The sequence below is a fragment of the Natator depressus genome, chromosome 2 (genome assembly GCF_965152275.1).
Source record: "Natator depressus isolate rNatDep1 chromosome 2, rNatDep2.hap1, whole genome shotgun sequence".
NCBI classification, from domain to species: Eukaryota; Metazoa; Chordata; order Testudines; family Cheloniidae; genus Natator; species Natator depressus.
In genome coordinates, this window is record NC_134235.1 from 40,595,451 (window position 1) to 40,609,336 (window position 13,886).

The 13,886-nt window shown below is 41.3% G+C and overlaps 1 protein-coding gene across 2 annotated transcripts in view; it reads right to left on the minus strand.

Annotated features, from left to right (window-relative positions):
• Positions 1-13,886, minus strand: part of CPQ (carboxypeptidase Q) — a 246,820-nt gene that overhangs the window by 74,817 nt on the left and 158,117 nt on the right. For both annotated transcript variants that reach the window (XM_074944062.1, XM_074944063.1), the window contains exon 5: positions 12,622-12,733. In XM_074944062.1, the coding sequence (XP_074800163.1) occupies positions 12,622-12,733 (112 nt within the window). The remainder of the gene's footprint in view (positions 1-12,621; positions 12,734-13,886) is intronic.

Consider the following 13,886-nt stretch of genomic DNA (forward strand, 5'->3'; position numbering starts at 1 on the left):
TTGAATGACAACTTTAGCAGAACAGATAGACAATATTCAACTAAGTTATACAACATATACAATTCTTTTGCATGGCAAGCCCCTACCCTATAACAAAAACAGAAGCTTTCCATTGACAGTCAACAGAACTAAGCACCCTAGGTGTTTTTGGAAATCCCACCTGTTCTGATTTTAAAAAGTCTCTTTGCATAATTGTACAGAAAATTAGCTAGTGGGAGAAAGAAGGATTTTTTTTCTTCAAAATTAAGGGAGAAATTTAAAGGGTTATTTAAAACCATTAAAAAGAGAAAGAACTTGATGGAAAAACACATTTACATATTCCTATCCTTTAAAGCCCAACTTTAGAATACCAATATCCCAGTTAAGTTAAAAAATGGGAAAGGAATATACCTTTTTGGGTTGGAAAATGTAGCATGCGTGTGTTTTTTAAAGTAGATCATACAAGTTGCTTTGTTTGTTGCTGCTTTTGCTTTGTTTGTGTGGGTTATTTTATTATATTTTATTTTTGTTATGTTCAGGCCCCAAAGCAGGAGTAGACAGTGTTGGAGCAGATATTAGTGATAGGAATCTAGCAAAGATGCAGTGAATTCTGAAGATGGTTTGAGGGAAGAGACTGAGGATTCTTGGACCTCAGGAACAAGGGAGGCTGTTGCAGTCGTATGGGTTAACTTGAAAAGAAGCACAGAGTCATGAGTGGGAAAACCCCACCAAAGGTGTAGTAGGCAGAATGTAGAGGAGAAGAAGAGGGAAAGGAGGAAGTGAAAACTGAGATATAAGCAGTGCTGATGAGAGCTCTGGAAGTGAGGACAAAGTTTAAATGTGATTTGGGAAGAGTCCAGTGAAGGGATTATAATGTGTGTGTTCGGTGAGAGAGAGGAAATTACATTGTCAGAGTGATGGGACAGGAAGATTATTTCAGCTGAGCATTTTGGATACACTTCAGAAAGGAGGCTGGCAAGGAGGAGGCAGAGCATGAGATAAGGAAAGTACATGGAGTATGGACAGAACAGGAGGGTTGGATTTTAGAAGTCATGTAGAGGAAGAAGGGAAACTGCATTTGGTTACAGTGTGAATGTGGGAAGAGAAGGACAAGGAGAAATGGAGATTACTCCAAAGACTGTGAGCTCAGTGGCAAGCAGCGAGAGAGAGGGGGAACCATGAATTTGTCATTTGTTATAGAGAACAAGGGGAACAGAGATAGGGGAGGGTTTAGGAAGGAATCATGGGAAGCTTACTTTTGACATGCTTAGTTTTGGAAAGTGATGGGATATCCAGGAGGAAATGTTAGAGAGGCAGCTCCTTATGCAGGACAGGACAAAGGAGTAGATTTGTGAGTAATCTGTAATCATGGTCAGTGGTGGATTAGCCACTGGGGCCCGTGCCCAAGGGCCCCAGCCAATTGGAGTGCCCCTGCGCCCTGACCTGCTCTGTCTGCCCGGCACTCCCCGGCAGGAGCGCTGGGCGGGCAGAGCAGAGCAAGCCCCTGCACCCCGACCCTCTTCCCGGCGGCAGTGCTGGTGGGGGGAAAGACTGCAGGTGGAAGGGGTGGGGAGAAGCCCCCACTTGCTCTGGCCCAGGGCCCCACAAAACTGTAATCCACCCCGATCATGGTAGCTAAAGCCATGTGAATGAGATCACCTAGGGAGGGGGCCTATTAGAAGAGAAGTAGGGAATCAAGGACAGAGCCCTGAGATCTCACCTGAAGAGAAGGACGTTGAATGAAAATGGTGGGAAGAACCAGAACAATGGAGACACTGAAGCTAATGCTTATTTAAGGTGCGCTTTTTACAGTGACTACAGGGCCAGGTTAAGTGAGTGTTACAGAGCAATATACTGAGTAGCTGTGCCTTCCTGTATCTGGGGTTTTAAACAGAGAACCAATTAGTGCAGCGCCTCAACAGCAATACAATTCACACCCTCAAATACTTCCTATTACTCTCTCTTCCTGACTAGTAGCCAGTGTACATTTAAAACAAACCCCCCAAAGTAAAAAAATACACATAAAAGACCGAAGTGCTGTTTCAGCCACCTCCCTGCCCCTATGGAAGGTCCAGGTTCCTGAGCAAACCGCAACAAGCAGAGAGACATTCTCCACCTGTGATGTTCATTTTTTTCTGCTTGAGTAATCTAATTTGGGGACTCCCTTCCTCTCTTCCAGCAGCAGATTATTAGAAATACAGGAAAGCATTGTAAAAGTCTTGTAGAGCAGAAAATACCATGTCCTCTCACTCTCGTTCCAACACTTTACGAAGAGTGGCTGGGATGTTAAAGTAGTCTCAGCTCTGCCTCTTGCCTCTGTTGTACTTTATGTTTTGGAAAAGTAGATTGGAAAAGCAGCTCAGTCCACACTGCCTTTATCTTCCCTCAGTCTTGATGACACAGACACCTGTCTAGTGCTAGGCTAGGCTATACTGAAAATATATAAATAAAAAACACCAAACAATGAGAACAAGATGATGCAGTGACCTCCTTCTGAATGGTTCTTTGCATTTCAGTAGCTCCATTGGGTTTTGCACTTCGAAAAGGCTGAATTTCCCTCTTGCACCAAGCTTTTAAGACTTTTTTTTTAAAATATAAATAAAGAGCCATTCCTTCACTTGAAGCTAGTGAGTACATTTGAGTTTGCAGTGAAGAGGAAGCCAACAGAAGAAAGGACAATAAGCATATAGGGGTCTGTTTGCCTAAATTTACCAAAGCAGCAATATACTTTATGGCAGGACGACAAATATAATCATTCCTTTAGTATATTGTATTAACATGGGAACTAAGTATTCTGTTATTTTCTAGATGTGCAGTTCAGCTTGGATGTTAAAATGAAAGCATGAAGTTACTTTCCACACTTAAAATAAGAGCAGCACAGGGAAAGATTTTTCCTATTTAGCAGATTCAAAAGTTACTTTCTCCTTATATAAAAAGCAGTCACATACCAAAAGATGCAACTTTTGGAGGGAGAGTCTATCAGAACAAGGAGGTAATATCAGGGATGCAGATATTTTAATTAAAAAGTAACTATTGTAAAAGGTTTCAGAGTAGCAGCCGTGTTAGTCTGTATCCGCAAAAAGAAAAGGAAGACTTGTGGCACCTTAGAGACTAACAAATTTATTTGAGCATAAGCTTTTGTGAGCTACAGCTCACTTCGTTGGATGCATTCAGTGGAAAATACAGTGGGGAGATTTATATACACAGAGAACATGAAACAATGGGTGTTACCATACACACTGTAAGGAGAGTGATCAGGTAAGGTGAGCTATTACCAGCAGGAGAGCGGGGGTGGGCTATTACCAGCAGGAGAGCGGGGGTGGGGGAGGGTAGGTGGAGCAGAGCAAGCAATCTAAAATTATGTTAGATGAAACAGAATATTGCACCAACAGAAAAGGAATTACTTCAGTAAGAAGCATTTTAAATAGATAGCTTCAGTCCTCATGTATTAAGTCAGCGAATATGGAATAGAGAAATGTGAATTGACACACGGGCGACAGCAAACGGAACAGAAATCTATTCTATGTAATACTTCCTGACTTATAGTTTTCCAGACACATTAGTCAAGGCCATAATTCAGGAAACAGTTTCAATTACAATTTTAAAAAGTCTTAAAGGGACACTGTCAACTCCCATTCTTGTGAGTTCCAAAAATTTTAATATAGGTAGGACCTTGCAGTTCATGCCCATGATGTTTTTAAAACATTCTTTTCAAGTGTAGTTCTCTCTGGGTTTGTCCACACTAGGAAACAGGAGTTTAGTTTTACCAGTGCTGACCACGGTTTGTCCTTGTTAACATTTACAGCTAATCCAATTGCTGAAACCGTGCTATTTCTCATTGTACACATGGTCTCTCACATGTGTATATATATTGCACCTGTCAGTGTAGTTTGTGTGGGTCACACAGCCAGTGAGCGCATGCAAGCTTTATACGCAGGGATCCTAGTTTTCCATAATAAACCCCCCAAAATTCTCTGATTAAAACTCCTACATAAAAATCCATGTTTTCCACGATTAAAATGAAACGCTGAACTTTAGTTCCCTAGCCACAGTATATATAGGTATCAGTTGAACACATTTTATTGATATATTTACAATTTTTAAGCAAGTTCAAAGCTTACCAGTACCATCAATCATCATAATAAAATAAAATTAATAGAACTGCAATTTGTATTTGTCTACCTTCAAATGTCATTTACAGCCTTGCTGCATAAAGTACAGAACAGAACATTACCATCAATGTGAAATTTAGTCCTTGACAAACTCAGTGACACTGTCTTTAAGGGTGATTTTTAACATTTTTAGAACCTTTTCATAACTTTAATTACTCATGTCTGGAAGCTGAAGTGAAATCTGAGCTGCATTAAAACACAAACCCCTATAGGTTGTTCAGTAACCTCTATACACCAGAAGCAATTTATTGGAATATGTTTAGCTAGGTAAATTTAAAGTGCATTCAAAAATCAACTACAAGAGGAGGAGGTTGCACGCACTGAATAAGTGACACTGGTATTTTCAGTAAAATTTAGTTAATAGTTAATATATGTGTGAGACTACACCCCATATTCATGCTAGTAATATTATGATATAATTATGCATAATTGTGATGCATTTTGTACAAGATGGGTCTTATAATGTGTCATTGGAAAAGTTATGATTCGCTGAATATGATTATCCTATTTGCATGTGTCAAGGTTCCTTCCCCACTCTGAACTCTAGGGTACAGATGTGGGGACCTGCATGAAAACCCCCTAAGCTTATTTTTACCAGCTTAGGTGAAAACTTCCCCAAGGTACAAACTAGCTTACCTTTTGCCCTTGTACTTTATCGCTGCCACCACCAAACGTCTAACAAATATATAACCGGGAAAGAGCCCGCTTGGAAACGTCTTTCCCCCCAAAATCCTCCCAAACCCTACACCCCCTTTCCTGGGGAAGGTTTGATAAAAATCCTCACCAATTTGCATAGGTGAACACAGACCCAAACCCTTGGATCTTAAGAACAATAAAAAAGCAATAAGGTTCTTAAAAGAAGAATTTTAATAGAAGAAAAAGTAGAAGAATCACCTCTGTAAAATCAGGATGGTAAATACCTTAAGGGTAATTAGATTCAAAACATAGAGAATCCCTCTAAGAAAAACCTTAAGTTACAAAAAGACACAAAAACAGGAATCTACATTCCATTCAGCACAGCATATTTTCTCAGCCATTTAAAGAAAACAGAATCTAACGCATATCTAGCTAGATTACTTACTAAGTTCTAAGGCTCCATTCCTGTTCTGTCCCCGGCAAAAGCATCACTCAGACAGAGCGAGCCTTTGTTTCTCCCCCCCTCCAGCTTTGAAAGTATCTTGTCTCCTCATTGGTCATTTTGGTCAGGTGCCAGCGAGGTTATCCTAGCTTCTTAACCCTTTACAGGTGAAAGGGTTTTTCTTCTGGCCAGGAGGGATTTTATAGGGGTTTACCCTTCCCTTTATATTTATGTCAATTACTATTAGACAGAGGGGATTTGGGGATCCAAACCCATTCTCCATCCATTGTATTGTAGTTTAAATAAATTACCAAAATAATTGAAACCAGTGTGATTATATTGCGTTATTTTGACAAATAAAATATGCAGAATTTTATAATATTCTACGCATAATTTCTAATTTCTTGGTGAAGAATTCCCCCAGGAGTAAATATAACTACTACTGTGAGTGATTGTGGGAGCACAGGACAGCACATGGAGTAATATGGTTGTATTAAATTGCATGCAGTTCACTCTGAAATTGGTATTCACCTACAGCTATCTGCCATGGATCCTATTTAGTTTCCTTGTGTAAGCCCATGCTCATATGTAAGACAGTATGCAGTACACCCTTTAAAGTCGATATTTTCTTTCTTTATTGTGTATATCAGTGGTTCCCAAACTTGTTCCACCTGACCAGTAACTGCACAAAATAAAGAGATCTGGTTTCCGTTCCTACCTCTGCTACACACTTCCTATATGACTTTGAGCAGGTCACTTAGCCTCTCTGTGCCTCAGCTCCCAATCTGTAAAATGGGGATAACAGTACTGCTCTGCTGCACAGGGTGCTGTGAGGAAATAAATACATTAAAGGTTGTGAGGCACTCAGATACTGTGGAGATAGGGGCCATAAAAATACTTGACAGATAAATTTTATTATTTCATGGGCTCTTGTTAAGAGGTGCAGAGATACCTGGTTTACTTAGCAAATACTTTCAGAAAATATATACAGTTAAAGCTGCTTCAAGGATATGACATACAGCACTTAACCTCATACTTAGAGCTCACTCAACTATTTTGTTATGAAGCTAGCCTTTTTTTAAATTTAGGAAATTGTTTACAAACTGATATGATTTTCTTTCAATATTTGTGTGAGGCCAGTGGATTCACAACTACTTTACATTGGTCCTTTGGCCATTCTCTAAGCATCTTTTTTAATCTTACCCTCAGGAATTTGATAACTCAACTGTTTCAGTTTTACCAGTCCTTCCACCTTCCCCTTCCCTCAGAAAAACCCCAAAACCAAAAAATAAAAAGACCAACTGGAGCTAACAAGCAAATCAGCCAAACACACATACACAATGAACAGCTGAGAATTTCTTTATAAATACAGAGCCTTCCCATAGCTAGCACATATAATTAGTGACAACAGCAGATGCAAGACCACAGCTGTATCATGGCTAGGTTCTGTTAGATCAATGGAAAAGTATACATAGTGTTATTACTCAAACAACTTTGTAATAGAGTCAATGAAAGTGCCTCATTTTAACAGAATCAACAGTGTACGACAGCTCCATTATATAAACAATCAATCAATTATTCTAAAATTCATAACCCAAAATGCTCACCTCCCTTTAAAACAGTCTCACTTTGCCATTGGTATTGGAAAGCTAGTTTTTATACTCATACATATGATAATTTACAAAAAAACAACAAAGCAATGCTGAGATGTAGCTTTCTCTATCTAGAGAGAGAACCAAGACAGCACATTAGGACTCTACAGTAAGCAACAGAACTTATGCATGTGCAAACAGACAAGTCAAATTACGCAGTGCTTTTATATCCTCTCTGGACTAGACTGAGATCACAAACTCATTTCATTGGGATCCAAGCTGGATATGAAGGCAGGTCTTCATGGTTCAAAAGGTAGTGTTTGAACTCACTGTTCTATAGCTAGCCCCAAAGTTAAACCATATTCTGTGTGTTTCATTCTAAACAAAGCTCAGCTTGGTTCAATAATTTATTTGTCACATAATTTATGCATATAGAATTTTGCTGTCATTTATTGTGGAATATTCTGTTCTGTGCATCTGAATTTGTAAATCTTGCATTAACAAACCAGCATGGGAAGATCAAATGCACACTATGTTGGTGTAACAAGAACTTATGTAATGGCAAACCAGAACAGAGGTCACCAGCAAAGACTCTAATAATTCCCGACTGAGAAAAATAGGACTTTGCCACAGGTTTTACAGTAAACAAAAATGCCATCCAACCTACTACCCGAGGAAATCAAATATTTCAACAAGGAGTGAGCAATGCATTTCATTCTTGCATGAAAGGAAACCTACTGAACAAAAGTTATACGACGTCACTAAGAACTTGCCCTTAGCAGATACAAAACAGTACACTCTAAAGGGCAAAGTCAGCAAATAAGAAACTTGGGGTTATAATTTGGGGTGGGACGAAGGGGAGGGACTATACATGATTTTTCAAGAATCAAACAAAAGATGACAAAAAACAATTTGAAAGTAACTAAGAATTCCCCCATAGAAAAACTGAAAATGATTTTACCCCTCCTTCTCCCCAAAAAACAAAATCAAAAACAAAAAATCCCCAAAGCCATAAGCTAAATTACTTTTAGTCACAGACTTTACTCTATTTAAATCTTCTTTCTGCGGCCAGGAAAACAAGAGAGAAAGGTTTCAAATAAGCAAAAGGAAAGATGCGCTTATTTATTTATTGAAGTGTCTGGCACTTGTCATCGTTGTAGTTTATGAGTGGCTAATAGCATAAGAGAACACTTAACATCCTTCTCCCCCCATTACTTAAAGCTGCACTATACAGAGAGTACACACAATCTGATGGTTAGAGCCCCAGATAAACAAAACACTTAAGGACTTAACTTGGGACTTAGACCCCTGAATAAGAACGGTAGAAGATGCTTAAGTTGTCTGCTGAATTAGGGCCAAAATGCAGAAGTATTTTACACAAGCTAGTTTTCACAGTTGTGATGCTATAGACCTTTTATGGGCCAACTTTGAGCGAATCCTAAAGTACCATCCTTTTGCAAGTGAGGCACATACATAAAACTAAACAACACTTTCTGAATCTGACAACAAACACATTTCCAACAGTTCTGAGACTGAACCTGATTGAAGTAGTGTAAGGGCATTTCAGCAAAGGGGATTTTGTATTGTTTTGTTTTCAAGCATCTTGAATGGTGGAACTACAGACACCATTTTGGAGTCACTTTTTCAGATGAGTACCCATGGGCACGGCTACTTTCATAATTTCCTTTTCTTTGCACTCAGAACTTCTGTTGTAGCGGAATGTCAGTTTTCAAAGCACAGAAACACCATCTTTTATAAATGACAGCACTATAGGGTTACAAGGTGGGCGAGATAATATCTTTTATTGGCCCAATTTCTGCTGCTGATAGAGACAAACTTTCAGGCTACGCAGAGCTCTGCCTCAGGTTTGGGAAGAATGCTTAAGAGTCAGGCTATGTCTACACGGCACAGCTTACAGTGGCACAGCTGTGCTGCTAACGCCTTGTCGCTGTGAGATATACAGTGTAGCTGCTCTTTGTTGAGCTCTCTCCTGCTGAAAAAATAAAACCACCTCCAAGAGGACAGCTCTACAGTCCCTGAAATCTAACCACCAGACAGCGATCAAACCAGCAAACAAAGGGGGCACCATTGTAGTCCTCAACCATGATGACTGCGTGAATGCAGCCAACCAATAAGTCTCCCACACCACCTACTATAAAGAACTCAAAGAAGACCCCACACCACAATTTACCAAGGAATTTAAGGATATCACCAAATCCTTCCCAAACAATTCCAGGAGAAACTCTACTACCTCATCCCCCACAAGCCCACCCCAGTGACCTTCTACATGCTTCCCAAGATACACAGACAAGGGAACCCAAGCGACCCATTATATCGGGCGACAACACTCTTACTGAAGGAATACTAGGACTCATAGAAACCATTCTGTGATGGGATATACTCCCCACACTAGTCCTGAGAGGGCTAAATTAGGCCAGGTGGGCCCAATCACCCAATTAGGCAGCAAATGAGGAAGACTGAGGCTGAGTAGAGAGCCTTGATTACAAAGAAGCCCACCTGTGAGGGAACAGGTGGGGCTTTGATAAAGTCTGGGAGCTGATAACAGATGGAGGCAGCAGAGAAGTACGCTCCAGTCACTCCCTGGGGGAAAGGGGTGTGTGTTTGGAAACTACAGAGTGTAAGAACCCAGGAACTACAACCCTGATCTGCAGAGCCTGGGATGTCTGACATTCATGCAGTGCCACAGGAAGGCCATGCAGAAGGACAGCCAGGGAGCACTGTGGAAAGTAGGCACTGCAGGAAGTACCGCCCACAAGACCCAGAGTGTCAGTACCCTGCGGCCCTCTGACTGGTCAAGTGTCCCTACTTAACCACAGGGGTTACTCCAGGAAGTTGTGTGGGCAGTCATACAGACCTTGGCTTGCTGCAATGCCAGACTTTGCCTGGTCTCCAGTCTCTCCCTTCAGCCTGACTTCAATCCAGACTCCTGCCTCCAATTCTAGCCCCGTACTGTCTCTGATATCCACTCTCTGACTTCAGCCTGTCTCTGACCCTGATTCCTGCCTATCGATTCTAAGATGGTACTGCCTCTGATCTCCGACCCCGTCCTGACTCTGACCCTGACTCTTGTTTATGGGACCTGGCCTTGCAATTCCTCCAACTCCTGCCCAAAAACTCCCATCGCTGGGGGGGCAGACCTCAGCCCAGCTGTTTCTGCTAGGCCTGACCACCTACACCCCGGTCCCTTACACAGAAGCAGGTAGCCTACAGTTACTCCCTGGAAGGAAGGAGTTGGAAGGCTGGTAAACCCAGAGCGGGGAGGAAGCCAGACATGTAGGCAAGGCTCAGGGAAAGTGGCAGCAAGGTCCAGGAGGGAATAGACATTGGCTGCTGATTAGAGGGACTCTGAGCTGGAACTCAGAGTAGAGGATGGGTCTGAGTTCCCGCACCAGAGGAAAACTGCCTGAATCTGTTCTTAAGAGACTGTTATACCCCGGAAGGGGAAACCTCTGAGTGACCTGGCCAGAGGGCCAAGTCACGAAGAGGCAGCAGCAGCTCCTGGAGCGAAAGAGGGGCTGCAGACAGAGAGAGAGGCAGAGAGATGGGGTGCAACCGCAGAAAGGGGCGTTGCTAATCCCCAGGACAGCTAAGAGGAGGCTCCATCCTAGCAGTGAGTAAAGCACCCCCACCACACACCCTCAAACCAGTCATCACACAAAGGGCTAGCTTCTTCCAGGACACAACTGACTTCCTCCACAAATTCTGCAACATAAACAACCTCCCTCAGAACACCATCCTATCCTTGCCACCATGGATGTCACTTCTCTATGCACCAACATTCCTCACAATTACAGCATCGCTGCCTGCCTCAAATATTTAAAAGACAATGGACAAGCCTCAGAAATCCACCCCAAACACATCACCAAACTCATCCATTTTATCCTCACTCTCAACAATTTTACATTCAACAACAAACACTTTTGTACTAGGATGGCTCCCCAATATGCCAGCTGCTTCGTGGGCCACCTTGTAGAAGGATTTCTGGAAAAATGCACCACAAAACTAACGATATACCTGAGATATGTCGATGATATTTTCATCCTCTGGACAGATGACAAACTCCCTCATAGATTTCCACCAAAATTTTAACCACCACCACTTGTCCATTAAACTCTCTCTGGAACATACCCATGCTAGCATCAAATCATGGTCTTAATAAAGAGACTGCATTTATGGCTTATTACAACAATCTGTAACCACTCACTCCCCTCTTTGTCCTATGACTACAGAGGTGTTAACACTTCACCGTGAATGGTCCCTTAGAATATGTTCAAACTACTTATGTTAAACTATCTGTTTGATCGTGCATTTAGCTGATACTAAGGCTTTGCCTACACTACAGAGTTTTGTCAAGGCAAGTTAAGCAGACAATCAAAAACTGGTATAATTACAACACCTGTGCATGTTCACACAACACTCCTTTTGTTGGTGGAGCATGTCCACAGTTGATACTCTAGCACTGACAGAGAGCAGTGCACTGTGGGTAGGTCCGATATGTTTGCATGGCACTGATGCGTGTCCCGTTCCTAACCCGTATCCAACAAGCAAGAAAAAGCTGACTGTAGGTATTGAAGTTCCTACAGCTGGAGAAGAGCTGGGATTGCACAGCCTCCTCTCTCCACAGTGCCAGCAGATCCAACAACTCAGGTGTGCTCCAAGCGGGAGAGCACTTGCTGTGTGGAGCCACCATGGTTAGCAGGGAAGATGCAATGTGAGCTGTCCACACTGAGCAAACAGGAAGTGGAATTTCAAAAATTCCTGGGCCTTTAAGTGGGGTACAGGGGCAGGGGCGCTGATGCCTGCATACCTGACTGTGGGGCAGCCAAGTTCAAACTGTTGACCAGAGTGGTCAGGATGGGCATTGTGGGACACCTCCTGGAGGCCAATTATAGCGACATCCCCAAGCAGAGTGTCTACATGGACACTTTGTTGATACAACTTTGCCGCAAAAAGCTCTATGCCTCTCATTTTATTTTGTCGGCAAAGCAGGAGAATTTTGTTGGCAGAAGGAACATTGCAGTGTGTACAACTCCACTGTTTTGTCGATGAAAGCGGACTTTTGTCAACAAAACTTTGTAGTGCCTAAGTATCTTTCCCAGACCAGAGGAAGAGCTCCATGTAGCTCAAAAGCTTGTCTTTCTGACCAACAGAAGTTGGTCCCATAAAAGGTATTACCTCACTCACCTGGTCTCTCTAATATCCCGGGACTGACACAGCTACAACAACACTGTAAAGCACTATAGAGTTTCTCTCTGGGGTACTGTCAATAGTTCATTCTCCATTTTTTTTTACTATTTTTCCCAAAGCTTAGTGTCCAGGACAATCATAGCCAGACTCCATGAATGTTGTTCCTTCACTTTACCAGCAGTGGGACTGTAGGTTTTACTGTTCAAAATGGATCCGTCCCCCCACTTAAATGGGGCATACACAGTTAGAAAATTGTATTCTAATTATTTGAGCTGTCAAGCCAACAATATACATATCACAGAGTGTCCTTATTCTAACATACATTTATTTACAAACTTTCATTATATTTTGGTGATGGTTATGAATATTCAAAGCACTCTTTATGCACTCTTTTTTATTTTGGGAAGGTGACTAATTTGTTCAGTCTTCTGAAGAAGGTGGCATAAGAGGGAAATCTTTAGGAATATTTTTCTGGATGGTGACTATTTGTGCTCAGAATGGTAGAGCTGATGACTATCTTCAGTTTAAAAAAAATTACACTGAGAGTCTTAGAACCTTACACATTAGAACATTTCTTTAAATAAATATTTACCAAGATCCTTAATAAGAGATAATGCTTCCCATGATATAAATGCTCCACCACCGTCATCCATGGCTCCCTGCCCAACATCCCAGCTGTCCAGATGTCCGCTGACCACTACAACCTAAAAATGCAATCAGAAAAGGACATTTATATGAAAATATCAAACTAGATAAGTCATACAAGGTGCTTCTACCTATTGTGGTACAAGCATTCATGGGGTAGATATGCCCCATGTTGTCTAAAGATTTTCAGAGTTCTGCTTTTTAGTTTAAGACAAGCATAAATCGAGGACCACAGTACTTGCCATACTGGCTCAGACCATTGGTTTAATCAAGTCTGGTGTCCTATATCTGCTAGTGACTAATAACTAATGCTAAGTGAAAGGTTTAGCCCCTCACTGCATGCCTAGTAATCTTTAGTGATCAGTTTAAACTCTTAAGCATGAAAACCATGATTAACCTTACTTTAGGATGTGTAACTAGTAAATATGTACTTAGATTGTAGGGTCCCCCAGGCAGACACAGTGATTTTATAACATGTTTTTGCAATGCCAAGCACAGTGAGGCCATGGTCTATGATTGGAGCCCCTCCCTGCATGCTACCACAACATAAAACACCACCACCCATCTACTCCCATCACCGTGCCAACCTCCAGCACAATGTAGTTTCATAATTACACTAGTCAGATGGAAATTTTAAAATAAATAATGTATGAGTTTAGAGTTTTAGGAAGACCCTTAAATTATTATAAGTAAATATTTGTCAATATTATCCAGTTCTTTCTGATCCTTATAACTGAAGTATTTAATTCTAATATACTATAGCTGTGAATATCTTAGGTTGGCTACACACTGCAGATGAAATCTACCCTACACAAAGCCTGAGTAACAGCTTTGAGAAGGAGACAATTGCTTTCAAACATTTCAACTGAAAAAGGTATCCACCAACATATTTAGAGATAGGGTATGCAGTACATGTGGTGACAATGACCATCAAAAAAAGTGTCAAGAGGGTCTCTGGTATGCAGACTTCATGAACTAATACTGCAGCTAGATTGGCATAGGTTCATTACTGTCCACTGGATCAGTGATCTGCAAACTAAGAAGATTTTAGAGAAGAGATGTAAGAGCTCTGAAGGAGATGTTAACTGTCTAGAATGTCAAAAATTGTCTGTGCCACAACTTTAACATGGCCATAGCATTTTAACCAACAATTGGTTTTGGAAAGATAAATATTCACTCCTGGGAAATATAACTTCTGGCTGAAGTGAATTG